At 43.2% G+C, this 15,534-nt stretch overlaps 1 protein-coding gene across 3 annotated transcripts in view; it reads right to left on the bottom strand.

The window, feature by feature from the left end:
- GXYLT1 (glucoside xylosyltransferase 1) overlaps positions 1-14,738 on the bottom strand; it is a 49,030-nt gene extending 34,292 nt beyond the window's left edge. Inside the window, exons 1-2 of one of the 3 annotated variants that reach the window (XM_055142708.1) lie at positions 14,407-14,738; positions 908-1,000 (exon numbers count right to left, since the gene is read on the bottom strand). In XM_055142708.1, the coding sequence (XP_054998683.1) occupies positions 908-1,000; positions 14,407-14,627 (314 nt within the window). In that variant the 5' untranslated portion in view covers positions 14,628-14,738. Of the gene's footprint in view, positions 1-907; positions 1,001-9,630; positions 9,760-14,406 lie in introns of those variants that run through there. The other 2 variants (XM_055142710.1, XM_055142709.1) reach the window with 2 other exon arrangements.
- Between the last annotated feature and the right edge of the window lie 796 nt (positions 14,739-15,534).

Here is a 15,534-nt window from a genome sequence, read left to right as displayed (position 1 = left end):
GAAGCTAACACTGTGTCCGGGCAACGTAATGAGGAGAATTAATAGAGAGATGAATCAAAAAGAAACAGATAAAACAGGCGACTTTAAAAACTTTACTCCTGGGAAAGGTATCTTAAACTATTGTGTCATACTCCCCTGCCACTATCTCAAAAATACACTCTGTTATCCTATTGCCAACATTTGTTTCATAGAAAGGAACAGACCCTGTTGAGAGGACAAATCAATCTAATATCCTCATTACCTAGAGAAGTAAACGAAGTCAAACTATTCAGCAATTTTACTTCCTCCTCTTCTTATTCCACATCAGGAGGTGCTTAGGGATTAGTCCTGACTCTGTTCAGGAGTGATTCCTGGGGGCAAGCCTCAACCCCTATATTATCTTTCTGTTCCCAATACTCAATAACTTTAAAGATCATTTAAAGTTCATTTAAATGCCATGTCATTTGCTCCTTCACAGAATACTTATCTTTACCCTCCTATTCCCCAACATTCAGTGTCTCTATTAATAACCAATTTAAGTTTCCCAGTTTCCCCTAGTTAACTGTAGCACTTTTTTCAGTATACAACTTTAAGCTAGACAAATGTTGTATATGTGTCTGTAATGTATCAGTAGATAACTTTTTGGCATTTCTCACTTTATCAACTGTAACTTAAAATTAGATCATAAATTCTAATAGCACTTCCTATCTTAAAGACATCTAAAGAATTGTAAATATCCATATAGCAAAAATTAGTGGTAACTACACATAGAAAAAAGAAATGGTAAATCCAATTAGAAGATAAACTATATATATAACATTAAATTATGTTAAAAAACACATTTTTGCATTCTGTTACATCCAAAAATGTATTATCTACTATCTACTCTTACCTACACTGATCTACCAATTAAGTATTAAATGCCTACCTAAAAGCCGCTTCCCAAAAGCAGTTCATTCCACAAACATCAGAGGGCAGCATCCAATATGAATTCCAGTAACACAGAGAGAAATCTTTACACCTAACAGTAAGAAAGAGTCCTATATGAGTTTTTTGGTTCAGAACAAATAATTTATTTAATAACATAACTTACTGTTCAACTTTACAGCAACAATAATGCAAATCTAATTTCTCAGATCCAACTGCTGTAACTTGAAGATTTCTGAAAAATTATTTCTTCCTTACTTAGGGGCTACCAACACTTATAAAAATTGTGCGCATGTGTGTTTATGCACACATACACACAAGGGATCAAACTAAACACATGCATGGAAAACACTCTGCCACTGAATCCCAGAGATAGCAATATTTGTGTTGGTTACTGGGCCAGACCTACAGGTGCTGAGGACTTTCTCCTGGCTTCGTGCTCAGCAATCACTCCTGGTGAGGCTTAGGTGATATATGGGGGGACAGGGTTTGAACCTGGGTTGGTCAGATGCAAGCCAAGCATCTTACCTACTGTATTATCTCTCTGGTCCCCCAAAGGTAACTTTTAAATTTTTAGGCAGGACCAGAAAGACAATTCTGAGGCTAGATGCCTGCCTTGCACGTGGCTTACCTGTTCAATCCCTGTCACCAGAATATGATCCCCACAAATGATTACTAAGTATCACCCGAAGTGATCCCTGAGCACAGGAGTAATTCCTAAAAACAAAATCCAAATAAGTAGATAAATAAGCCTGATAAAGTTCCCTCCTCAGATTACGAACAAAATGAGAGTAACAAACTTTTCCTTTATAGACTATGCATTTTCCCCTACAATAAAATCCGTTTTAGTCAAACAAAAATATTTACTTATACAGTACAAAAAAAATCTTTTTAAATCAATCTTTAAAACAAAGTATCTTTTAAATCAATGTTCAAAACAAGCTAATTAGTGTTTTAAATTGGAGAATAAGAAAACATGTTAAGGTACTTCCCTTTGGACCCTGCTGTGGAGCGAGCATGATGGAAGAGCCCAAGGAAGCGCCCTTGGACTCCAAACAGCCCACTGAACTAATTCCGGCATGGGACCAGAGACCCCACGGTGCGCTGAAACAGTGGGAACCGGGCATCCCCCAATTCTTTTAACCTCTCTCTCTCTCCACTCCTCCCTCCTGAGCACAGCGCAGGATTCGCAGTTTTCCTGAGCGCAAAATGGAGACGCCGAGCCTCTCTCTAGGCTTCTCCATCTTATGAGCACCATAAAAGGGTAAAAGTTTGTAGTGATGTTATTTCTGGTTGTACTTTCCCTGGACTTTATACAGAAACCCAAAACCACAGCGGCCGCGCGACCTAATGTCATCTTAGCATCAGCAATATGTAATATGTCCCTTTTTAATGGGTCGGACTTTTGTGGGAGATCCTAACAAGAATAGTAAGTCTGTTGCTGAAATATTGAAGGCAATCAAAGTGGTAGCCATCTCTCTAGACTGAACTAAGCTATATCCCCACGCCGGCTGAGAAGAAATTTTCTTCTTTCTCGGGAAGAAACGCGGCGTGTCGTCAACTACAGTGTGATGTCCATTAAGCAAACAGACCTGGTGGCGTGGGAATGGGATATAAGGAGAAAAATTATGTACATGGAACAGTGGGACGCTGGTGGAATCTCGAGCCGGAGCCGATACCAGCGCAAACCCTTCGGTTCCAGAAACTGCTTGCAGACACTCTACTAGTCTATCAACTAAGCCAGAGCCCCACACCTGCCGATGACGGGAAATAACCATCCTTCTCGGTTTTTTTTCCCTTGTCAGGCAGCGTGGCGATTACTAAACAGGCATGAACTCGGTGGCGCGGGGCAAGGGGGAAAAAGAAAAGTTATGTAACAAACAGCGGGACTTAATATCTCTATATTCTTAGCAGTGGAGAACTATCAAATGCCTCCTTGGCAATAGGACTGCTTTCCTTTTTTGGGGGAAACCCCAACAACGGTAGTGAGTTGTGTGTTGAAACATGGAATGTAATCGAGATAAGGCATAAACGAAGTGAAACTTATCATGTACAAGGGTGGGGACTGGGGAGGTGGGAGGGGGCGGCAGGTATACTGGGGGGGTTGGTAATGGAAGATGGGCACTGGTGAAGGGAAGGGTGTTTGAGAATTGTATAACCGACATAATCCTGAGAACTATGTAACCCTCCACATGGTGATTCAATAAAATTTAAAAAAATAAATAAATAAAATAAAATAAATCAAGAAACAAAAAAAAAAAAAAAGAAAACATGTTAAGGTTTATGGCTCAATTTCATTAATTCCATTTCTCAGTTTCATTATGTCATACAAGTTAAAGCTGAAGGTTAAGTGTGGTCTTTCTTCTAAGATTGTAGATCGGAGGCTATAAAAATAAGTAAAACCACATGATCTCTTACAGAAAAAATTCTTTTTATCGTTATTCCTTTTTAAATTTTTGAATTTCACCAAGTAGACTCGTGGTAAGTCAGCAAGTATGAAGTAATGGGGAGTCACAAAACCAGGTCACAAGTATCTGATAATGTTTCTGCCTTACATAAATTCAATTATGAGTTACTGTTTCTACAGTAAAGGCTGAAATTTCTGATCACACCACACAACTGTCAACAGCCTAAAGCAGGGGTGAAGGTTATAGGAGTTTCTTTTTTTTTTTTAATTTTTTTTTATTTAGCTTTTTGGGTCACACCCAGCGATGCTCAGGGGTTACTCCTGACTTTGCACTCAGGAGTTATCCCTGGCGGTGCTCATGGGACCACATGGGATGCTGGGATTCGAACCTGGGTTGGCAGCATGCAAGGCAAACGCCCCACCCGCTGTGCTATCGCTCCAGCCCCCAATATAGGAGTTTCTTAATCCCAAATTACAGAATGAATTAACCCAAAATCTATTAAATGAGAATTTTTGAGATAGCATAAGGTGTGGCAGATTCTTAAACACTAATTAGTGATACCACTATATTAAAAGTACTACATTTGATTTTTTTTTTTTTTTTTTTTGCTTTTTGGGTCACACTCGGCAATGCACAGGGGTTACTTCTGGCTGTGCACTCAGGAATTACCCCTGGTGGTGCTCAGGGGATCATATGGGAGGCTGGGAATCGAACATGGGTCGGCCACATGCAAGGCAAATGCCCTACCCACTGTGCTATAGCTCTAGCCCCTATATTTGATTTTTAAATAATTGTAAACACTGTAACTTGATTTTCCTTTTAAAAAACATTTTTAAGCATAACATAAAAAAATACATATCGTAATTTTGGATGATAGACTGGGGAGGATAAAGGAGGGGGGGGCATGTGTGCAGACCAGTAAAACCCATCCTAGATATAGTTAATACTTAAGAGAATTAGATTAAGAATTAGATTAAGTTATCTTAAGAGAATTAGATTCAGTCAAAGTGATTAACAACAGTTCTTTTCCTATTAAACATTTTCCCTTCCATGTAAAGCCTCATAACAAACCAGTTCAGACAACACATATCCATCTTTCAGATACAGACATTATCAAAGCTCTTTCTACAAATACACAATTTACAATGAACATTTTTGTTCTAGGGAAACAATAATGGTATCCCTTCCCTCATCAAATCTTACAACAGTGTAAAATTGAAATGCAAATGAAGACTCAAAGAAAATGATTCCCTAATTCAATTTTTCTGTAAACATAACACTTTCCATCTCAACTCAAACTTCTCAATACTTCAGTCCACCATAATGTATTTTCTTTATGTATTTTCATAGTGTATTTTCTTTTCTCACAGATTTGCCCAATTATTTGCATTTCATATAAATGGAATCAAGTTTGATTTATTTTTTCTAGCATGTTTCTTTCCTTCTTTGGGGTGAGGGAGAGCCATATCTGGCAGTGCTCAAGGCTTACTCCAGGTTCTGGGCTCAGGGGACATATAAGGTGCTAGGGACTGAACCCAGGTAAGGCACATGTAAGGCAAGTGCCTTACTCACTGTACTCTCTGGTCCTGAGCATGGTATTTTCAAGTTTCCTCCACTGTACATTTATCAGTATACTTTGTTTTTCCCTTTTTCTTTCCATTTTTTAAAATTTGCTCTTACTGATCAAAAGGGAATACCCTGCCACAGTGGCAATGTTGGGTGGGGGGAGATGGGACTGGGGAGGGTGGGAGGGATGCTGGGTTTACTGGTGGTGGAGAATGGGCACTGGTGAAGGGATGGTTCTCGAACTTTGTATGGGGGAAATATGAGCGCAAAAATGTATAAATCTGTAACTGTACCCTCACGTTGATTCACTAATTAAAAATAAATAAATTATTAAAAAAAATTTGCTCTTACTACAATGTGGGATCTCAATAGGAGATGCTTCACTCAGGTGAAGAAGAATGGTACCCAGGTCACATCTCTAACCCCTTCCCTGCTCTTTTTTTTTTTTTGAGGGGGGGGGCAGGAGATGGGCTTTTTCGGTCACACTCAATGATGCTCAGGGATTATTACTGGTTCTACACAGGAATTACTCCTGGCAGTGCTTAGAGGACTATATGAGATGCTGGGGACAGGACCCATATCAGCCGTGTGCAAGGCAAAAGCCGTCCCTGCTGTACTCACGCTCAGGTCCCCATATCACTGCTTTTAATGACCAACAATTATTCTATTTTATGGACGGATGATGAACATGTGGAACTGATTAGTATTTTCTGGCTATTATTAATAGTACTACTGCAAATATTTATGTACATTATTTCTATGAACAAATGTTTTCAATTATCTTGAGCTCATGACTATGATGAAGGTGTCTCCTTAACAAAAACAATCAATGCAGATGAAATTGTAGGAAGGAAGTGTTTTGGTTTGGTTTTGGTTTGGGTTGGTTTTTTTTTTTTGGAGGGGGGTCACACTTCACAATGCTCGCTCCTGCTTCTACACTCTGGAATTACTCCTGGCAGTACTCAGGGAGCCATCCAGGACAGCAGAGTGTGTGCGAAGTGTGCCTTCCCGCTGCACTAGTTGTTCATGTTGTTCTCATTTTTCTTCTGCTGAGTAATTCTGGATTGTATTCCAGATATCTTATATATTCTATTTGGTCTCTTATTCTATTTCAATCCTCTTGAAGAAACAGGAGTAGGAGTTAAATATTACCCTCTTTTCAATGGTGATGTAGATTCTCCTTAAGATGTTTTTACTGAGGCAGAGAGAACAAGTGCAGTGGGAAAAGCATTTCTCCTGCAAGTGGCCAATGTCCGTTCAATCCCCAGCACCCAGTACATTCCTCCCAGAGCACCCAGAAGCCCTGAACACCACCCAGTGTAGCCCAAATTCCCCCACTCCAGAAAGTTCTTACTGTAATTTAGGACTGTATCTTTTAATCTGATAGCCATTATCATCACATTGAAGATTTAGTATCTTAGACACCAGAGAGTACACGGTAACCCAGTCACCTTGAATGTACCTGACTGACCCTAGTTCATTCCCCAGAAGTTATTCCTGAGCACCAAGCAAGGAAGTAAACCCTGAGTACCACAGGGTGTACTCCACCCCCAGTAAAAAGATTCAGCATTTTATTATTATCTTTATTTGGAGAGAAATGTAATGATGTTAGTTTTCTCATCTTTTACACTGGGTTGCTTTTGTACTGGCTTTCTTTTTTAACTATCAAATTAATAATCAAATTGCATCATCTAGATATCCAATCTTTAGCAATTATCTTCCCTTACAATAGCTTGGCAAACTATACTTGTCACAAAAGTAACTTTGCTCTGTCCTAGGAAGCAAAAGAGAAGCTCAAATCATTCTATGTAACCAAGCAAAAAGCACACAGACAAATCAAAGGACCTCCAAGAATCCTACTAGAAGAAAACTTGTATAAGACATCTGAAAGAAAAATTGTGGATTGAGCTCCCATTTGACCCAGCAATACCACTCCTGGGAATATATCCCGGAGAGGCAAAAAGGTATAGTAGAGATGACATCTGCATTTCCATGTTCATTGCCGCTCTGTTTACAATAGCCACAATATGGAAAAAAAGAGTGCCCAAAAACAGATGATTGGCTAAAGAAACTCTGGTATATTTGCACAATGGAATACTACGTAGCTGTCAGAAAACATGAAGTCATGAAATTTGCATATAAGTGGATCAATATGGAAAGTATCATGCTGAGTGAAATGAGTCAGAAAGAAAGAGACATAGAAAGATTGCACTCATATGTGGAATATAAAGTAGCTGAGAGGTACAAGCTTACAATGTTGCGATTCCTGGCAGACATTTCTCTGGACTTAGTTACTAAAATACTAAAATACAGAAATCCAAAACTATGCTGCTGCTAGTGTGGCCTCCTGACCTCATATCTCTTCAATCTCAGCAATGGAAAACAAATTACCAAATGCTTTCTTTTCAGCAGAACGACTTTAGGGGGGAGAAACTCCAAATCAATAATAGTGATTTTTTTTTGTTTAAATATTGAATGTAATCAAAGTAAAGTGAAAGTAAAGTGAAATTTACCAGTTACACATGCGGGATGGGGGGCTGGGGAGGTGGGGGGAAGGGGGGAGGTATATCGAGATTCTTGGTGGTGGAATATGTGCACTGGTGAAGGGATGGGTGTTTGAGCATTGTATAACTGAGACTTTAACCTGAAAGCTTTGTAACTTTCCACATGGTGAATTAATAAAAGAGTTTAAAAAATAAATAAATAAAAATTTAAAAAAATTGTGGAGCACACAAAATAGTAAAATAAGTGACTAACGCAAAGCTATTTCTTTCAAGTATGTTTCCCAATTGCTTGTGTAAGCACAAAGTGAACTCATGGGATCTGGTGGATTTGACATCAATGACAAGGAATATAATTTAGTGCTTGCCAACAAGATAAAGATCAGTTCTTCGGAGAAACTTGATAATTGGCCTCTATGGATACAAAGCTCTGAAATGAGAAAATATATTCTTTGAAACTATACGGAAACACCTTGAAAGAATAATCCGTGTAGAAGCAGGGGTAAGTGGGTGGCAGATGCAGTGACAGTAGAGACAGAGAAAAGAGTAATAATATCCTGTGTCTCACTCACACATTTGGCATTGAGTAACTCTTTTAATAATTTCAGCTTACTGGTGAAGCAGATATCATTGTAATTAGTAAATAATGAGGATATTGTGTTTCTAAGAGACTTAATTCACTTAACAAGTGACCTGAGTTAAGATTTGAACCTATGCTTGTCTGACATTTTAATTGATTCCCCTAATTAAGCCATACTAATTCTCAAAGCTGTTTGAGGTAATATGTAAATTCAGAAATCTCAATGAAAACTGAGAAAATCCAAATAAAAATGATAACAGATTGCATGAACTACAATAATAATTAAATATGCAGTAACTGTACATCAAGACCATAAATGTTAACACTATTGTAAACATATGATCTCAACTACAATAGCAATAAAACATTTAAAAAATTTAAAAAAAATTAATAATCAAAGCCTCTCCCAGAGGTTTATCGGTTTATTTCACTTGAAGGCTGGGAGATGGTTTCAAGGGCTAGAGTACCTGCTTTGCATATAGGATCCCTGGGTGTGATCTGTTGCAGTGCATATTCTCCCAAGCACCCACAAGCCATAAGTAGTCCCCAGCATGGCTATCTGTGGCCTCCCAAAATTGTATTAATCTTAAAGAAATTAACTGCTATTGACATAAATTTAAACTTCTGTATTAATCAGTGGGAAAATAATCTGCCACACAGACAGGGTGTCGGGGGTTGGGGGGTGTACTGGGATTCTTGGTGGTCGAACATGGCACTGGTGAAGGGATGGGTGTTTGATCATTGTATGACTGAGACTTAAAGCTTTGTAACTTTTCTCACACTGATTCAATAAAAAAAATACAAAAAAAAAATCAATGGAGTTAGAAGTCAGGCTAGTCATTTCCAATGTGGTAAGGGAGCATGACAGGTAACGAAGAGATGGCGCCCTTGCTGATCAGCGTATTGCGGTATTGCTTTAGAAGCAGCTCACACTGTGAAAATGCGTTGTACTATTTACTTAATGCATAAATTTTTCTGTACTTATGAACTTAAATAAAAAGCTACATGAAAAACAAAACAAAAAGCTTTAACGGGGTCAGAGAGACAAGTGCATGATGTGCAGGTGAGAGGTCTGAATTCAATTCCATGCACAACAATCCTCAGCACTGAGCCAGGAGAAGCCCCCGAACACTGCCAGCTGTGGCAAGGAGAGAAAAGCAGAGGGCAGGAAAGAAGCAAGAAGGGATTGAACAGATAATGCAGACAAAATTAAAGGCAGTGTCACCAAAAGGCATTCTCTTTCCACTCTTTAAACTTGAGTTCTTTCTTTTTATGGTTTTGGAGCCAAATCTGGTGATGCACAGGGTTTACTCAGCTCTGTGCTCAGAGATCACTCCTGGCAGTGCTTGAGGGACCACATGACCATAGGGGGTGCCAGGGATCAAATCTGGGTCAGTCATATGCAAGCCAAGCAACCCCTTGAGTTAATTATACATTGACACTACTAGATAGCCACAAAGATCAAAACCTAATAATCACTATTAATATTCAAGGTAAGTTATGTCAGTTTTATCATAATGAATAGCTAACATCATAGAAAGGTGGAACTCTTTCTACAGAAAAAAAAAACAAAACTGATGTCTGGTAACAACTGCTTCATACCCACTACCCTGAAAGAGTCCTTCCATACTGAATAGCTTGAGAGACTTTGTGGATACCAACAGCCCACCTGGCATTCCTCTCCTCTGCGGCATTCCTCTTCTTCCACAGCAATCACTGTTATTCTACATTATGAAAGTGCAAGTGATTCAAAAGCAGACACAACAAAGGCCTCCATTCCAAGGATGGACAAAGCAATTTCACAAGGGCTTTTCTCAAGAATTTCCTATTTGAGATCAAGAGGAAACAACACTCTGTGAATAGCCGGAAGACCCCAAGAACAAAACCGGTCTACAGTGAATGACTATGCAGTACTCATGATCCCTGGAAATTTCCTGAGCATGTTTTCTCAACTTTCTTCACTCAGAATTCTAATTAATTCTGCTAATTATAGCCTGTAAATATCCATTTTGTTCAAGTTAGGTTTGTTTGTTTGTCTTGAGGAAGGGATAATTCCCAAGCAGTCCTCAGGAAGGACCAGCAGTCCCTGGCCAGGTGGCAGCCAGGTCAATACTAGGGTTTGAGCTTTTGTGGCACCCAGTGATTGGGGGCCTCCAGGGCTAACCCTAGTGATGTTGGGGTTGGGGAGGGTGGTGAGAAATGTGATGCCAGGGTTCAAACCCAGGTCCCAGCACATCACTGAGTCATCTCTACAGCCCCTGCTAATTATCAGTATCGATAGACTGTAATCACTGGCAACTAGAGAAGTTAGCTAATGATGTATATCTGACAGCTGAGGAAACAAGCGGAGAGGTGGGCAGGATTTTACAGCAGAGCCTGAATGAAAACACAGATTTGTTTGACACAAAAACCTGTGCAATTCTGGATGGCTGAAATAGTACAGCAAACAAGCAGCTTGCCTTTGCACGCAGCCATCCCGCCTCCCCCCCAACCAGGTTCGAATCCTGGCATCCCATATGATCCCCCAAGCATTACAAGGAGTGATCCCTGAGTACAGAGTCAGGTATAATCACTGAGCACTGCCAGGAGTGGCCAAAAACAAAAACAAAAAAACCACCCTAAGCATTTTCTAAATACCTAATGTATTCAACATAAGAGAACTTATAAGAGTTTTTTACTTTGAAACTATTAAAATGGGGGTATGATGCCGCCAACATGTCAACCTGTACCTGTGAGGCAACTACATCAGCAGCCTAATGGTGCCTTCAGGCTTCCTGAAACCCCAAAATTGCAGCTGTGCGTTTGGCCAGACCCAACAACTTGGGACCAAGTTTACCAAGAAATTAAATAGCCAAAAGTTAGGTATGTGAGAGTCATGCCCACAAATCACCTCTGGCTCAGCTATACAATTTCATTTATTGACCTTATTTCAAAGACCCATAGATAAAACTTGAAAGAAATCAAAAGCCAGTTAATCTTGGGCCAGCACATGGCTAAACAGATTGGCGTAAATCGGTGAGGGGCAGACTGGTCTGGTGGTCTGCCCACGCAGACACCCCCCAGCAGCCACTTGTTTTCACAATCCAAAGTTGCCGCCATACTCCCGGCCTGACTCCACTGTCTCAGGACAGACCTCATCAAGATATAATCTGCTGAAAATTCTGGTATGCGGGTTTTGTAACTGAAATCGCCAGGTTTTCTCAGAGTTAAAGGTGCGCTACCTCCCTCCCGCTTCCCAATACTCACAGAAGCACTGGCAGTCACCCCCACAAACCAACTCTAGCACCACCCTATAAGCTCTACTACTGGCCTTGCTTCAACGACCCATAAATAAACCTCTTAAGAGATAAAAAGCTGCAGTTAAGCTCAGACCCATACATGGCTGGACAGACCAGGGTAAATCAGAGGGGAGGCAGGTTGGCCTGTGCCCACCCGAGCAGAGCCTCTGGCAGCCACTTGCTTCCACAATCCAAAATCGCTGTCAAACTCCTGGCCTGACTCCACCGTCTCAGGACAAACCTTACCAAAATATAATCTGCTGAAAATTTCAGGTATGCGGATTTTGTAACTGAAATCTCCAAGCTTTCTCAGGTTTGGATGGACTACCTCCCCGCACCTCCCTGTACCTCTAGAAGCCTTGGCAGTCATTCCACACCCCAAAGCTGCCACCCAATTGAAAAGCTACTCCAGCCTTACCATCCCGATAAAAATACCGAATGCCCTGAACAAATACCATGACCTCTTAGCACCTGTATTGCAAGCCATAATGCATAAAAGGAAATGGAGAGAGAGAGCAAGAAGGAAAGTGCCTCCCATAGAGGGAGGCTGGGGGTAGGGGGTGGGGGGTTGGGGAATAGTGGTGGGAAACGTACACTGGTGGAGAGATGGGAGCTGGATCACTGTATGACTGAAATCGAATTATGAACAGTCTTGTAATGGTCTATCTCACTGATATATAATTTAAAAAATTGTTTTAAGTAAAAGAAAAAAAATAAATTAAAAGATTTCTTTCAAAATATTTTGGGCCATGGAGTTCCATACGGTGAATATTAAAAAAAAAAAATGATCAGGGGCTGGAGCAATAGCACAGCGGGTAGGACGTTTGCCTTGCACACAGTCGACCCGGGTTCGATTCCCAGCATCCCATATGGTTCCCTGAGCACCGCCAGGGGTAATTCCTGAGTACAGAGCCAGGAGTAACCCCTGTGCATCGCCAGGTGTGACCCAAAAAGCAAAAAAAAAAAAAAAAAAAGATCAATGGAACCCACTGAGTATAACCTGAGATCTCTTAAGATTATACTTACCTGAGTATAATAGTCCTAATGTCTTAATCTCCTTAAATAAAATGATATGGTATGTGTAATACTCTGGTTTTTCCATGTAACTCTTCTGCCCAGATTTCTTATAGAAGCACATACCATAAAATTCCAACACATTTTCACAAAGAATTTCAGTTTAACTTAGATACATTCTTCATTTAGAATAAGGGGTTGGAGCACATACTTTGCATGTGATAGAGCTCATTTCTAATACCATGTTTCCCTCCTTGCAGCATTCCTGATGACCCTGCCCTCCGAGCACCATCAAAGTGACCCCTAAGCCCACAATTACTGCTGGGTTCACCCCTACTAAAAAAGAAATAGTATATAAAGCAAAATTAAATGAGAAGTTATGATACTCTAAAGACCTGTAGACCTGTAATATACAAATATTTTTAATTGACCTGACACATCTAAAAATTTCTGAAATAACTATGAAATATTAAAAATGGACGCATTTTCTTTTTTTTCTTTTTGGGTCACACCCAGCGATGCACAGGGATTACCCCTGGCTTTGCACTCAGGAATTACTTCTGGTGGTGCTCAGGGAATCATATGGGATGCTGGGAATCGAACCCGGGTTGGGTGCGTGCAAGGCGAACACCCTACCCACTGTGCTATTTGTTCCAGCGGGGGGGGGGGGGGGGGGGTGGAGGAGAATGAACACATTTTCAAATGACACAATTTTGCTAAAGTTAGCTGGGTAAGAAAATACAATCTATAAAAATCTGTCAAAAACAAAGTACCTGAGACAAAAACACTTAAAGTGGATGTTACTCTATACAACTGAAAAGTATAACCAGTCTTCCAACATTCTGATTAAAATCTTACAATTTGATTAAAATTCTTTATAATTCTATCCAATACAAAAAAGTATTTGCCATAACTTTAATCACATGACACAGTAGGTCACTAACAGTTTCGTTCTGGCTGTTCAGTCATGACCTCTTCCAGAAGTGACAAATCTAGCTCTGAAATTCGTTCTTCTATAGTATGATATCAGAGCACTTTTCCTACTGTAATCAAATCATCTTGTGAGGGGCTGGAGGGATAGTACAGCAGGTAGGGCGTTTGCCTTGCACAAGGCTGACCCGGGTTCCATTCCCAGCATCCCATATAGTCCCCCAAGCACCGCCAAGAGCAATTCCTGAGTGCATGAACCAGGAGTAACCCCTGTGCATTGTCCAGTGTGACCCAAAAAGCAGGAGGGAAAAAAAAAAAAATCATCTCCTTGAAGACAGACAGACCTGGCTTCCCCATGCAGCTCCCTTTGTAAAGGTTCCCTCCGCATTTGGGCATTTGGGGAATGACCAGCAACTCTCAAAAGGCTCATTATCCAGCCTACATTTTACCCACATTCCCTACTCCTCCTGACGCTACTTTTTCCTTACCAACGTTACCCAACAGCTAGCTGTTCCTAGAAACACCCACAAAGAGAAGAGCCTAATTTTCAAAAAGACCTGGGAAACACTCTCCGATTTTGTTCAGCATTCATTATTAATGCCCTGAATTCTTTTTGCCAGTTAAACCTAACGTTGATGACAATCCGGGCAGTGATCCGTGTCAGGGTACTGTCAGTATGCTGGGTCGTTTCGTATTAATGACCATCCTCACTCACAGAGAACATGAGCATGTTAAATGCCGCTCGTTTTCCTTAACTTCTGTAAGTTTTAGAACGGACTGTTCCAAAAATAAGAATTCACACCCCTCGTACCTGTTCTGCTCGGATTTAATCACCTGACTAATAATGAAAAAAAGTCGTTTGTACCCATTCAGGGGGCAGAAGGAAACGGAACTAGGGTGCCAATCTGACAAAGTCAAGTCTCTCTCCTGGGCTCACGGAGACAGGACGTCCCCACAGAGACCGCGGGACACCTTCCGCGGTCGCCGCTAATCACCAACGCTGCCCAGCCAAGCAGCAGATGAAGCTACAAGTGTGAAAGCGAGCGAACAGGGGCCGCCCGGAGAAGCAGCACAAAAGCGGAGGCTGGGGGTGCGCTCAGGCCGCGGGAGACAGGGGAACCCGGCGGCCGGCGTGAGGGGGCGTGAGGAGGCGGCGCGGGGCGCGCGGGGGCGCGGCGGGGGCGCGAGGGTGGCGGCGAGCTCCCCGCTGGAACTGCCCGTACCTGTGGGAGAGGCCGGGAGGCGACGCGGGGCTCAGGGCGTCCGCCCCTCTCGCGGCGCCGCGTCCGGCGCCCGGGAGCCAGGAAGCTTGTGCGGCCTGCGGCTTCCCGCCGCCGCCGTCCGCCCCTTCCTCCGGGGACACGACGAGTTGGCTGAAGGCATAGAGGAGCGAGCAGAAGCCGCAGGCGAGACACAACACCACGAGGCGAAGATAGCGCCGCATCGCCCCTGCTCCGGAACGCCGCGGCGCCCGCCAGGGCCGCCCGGGCGAACCGGAGGTAGAGCTAACGCGCGACCGCGGGTGCAGCAGGATCCTCCTCGTCCGCCGCCGGGCCCGCCCCTTCCGCTCCCCGCTCCGCCCACCGCCGCAGCCAGCCCCGCCCCCTCTCCCCGCCCCGCCCACCGCCAAGCAGCCCGGGCCCGCCCCTTCCTCCCCCGCTCCGCCCACCGCCACGAACCGGCCACGCCTCCTTCTCCCCGCTCCGCCCACTGCCGCGGCCGGCCCCGACCTCTTCTCCCCCCCCACTCCGCCCACCACACGCAGGCCGGGCCCGCCCCTTCCTCTCCCCGCTCCGCCCACCGCCGCTAAACGGACCCGCCCCCTTCTTCCCACTCCGCCCACTGCCGCGGCCGGCCCCGACCTCTTCTCCCCGCTCCGCCCACCGCTATTCAGCCCGGGTCCGCCCCTTCCTCTCCCCGCTCCACCCACCGCCGCGAATCGGACCCGCCCCCTGCCTCTCTACGCTCCGCCCACCGCCGTGCAACCGGCCAGTAAGCTGCCGGGAACAAGCCCCTGAGCCGGGAGCCCGCGGCCGCGCCGGCGCACTGCGCACACTCGCTGGGGAAGCCTCAGAAGCTGCGGCGCGGAGGCGCGGTAAGGACGAGCTTCGAAGGCGGCTGGAGCCGACTTGAATAATGGTTCGTGAAGTTGAGCATGCGGAATTCTCACAGCCGGTTTCTCTGTCCACGGTGAAGGCGATGCCAGAGGATAGGTGTCGAGATAGAATTGCTTGAAAGCCTGCGAGACACGTTCATAGGTCCTCCCCCAGCGGGAAACTGCCTTGGCTTCCAAATTTAACACTGTCCCCTCAGGAGCCTTCCCCACCAGATAATGTTATTACCTCAGAAGG

This window comes from Sorex araneus, chromosome 6 (genome assembly GCF_027595985.1).
Source record: "Sorex araneus isolate mSorAra2 chromosome 6, mSorAra2.pri, whole genome shotgun sequence".
NCBI lineage: Eukaryota > Metazoa > Chordata > Mammalia > Eulipotyphla > Soricidae > Sorex > Sorex araneus.
The sequence above is the reverse complement of the archived record's forward strand: the minus strand, read 5'-3'. Positions and strand labels throughout refer to the sequence as shown.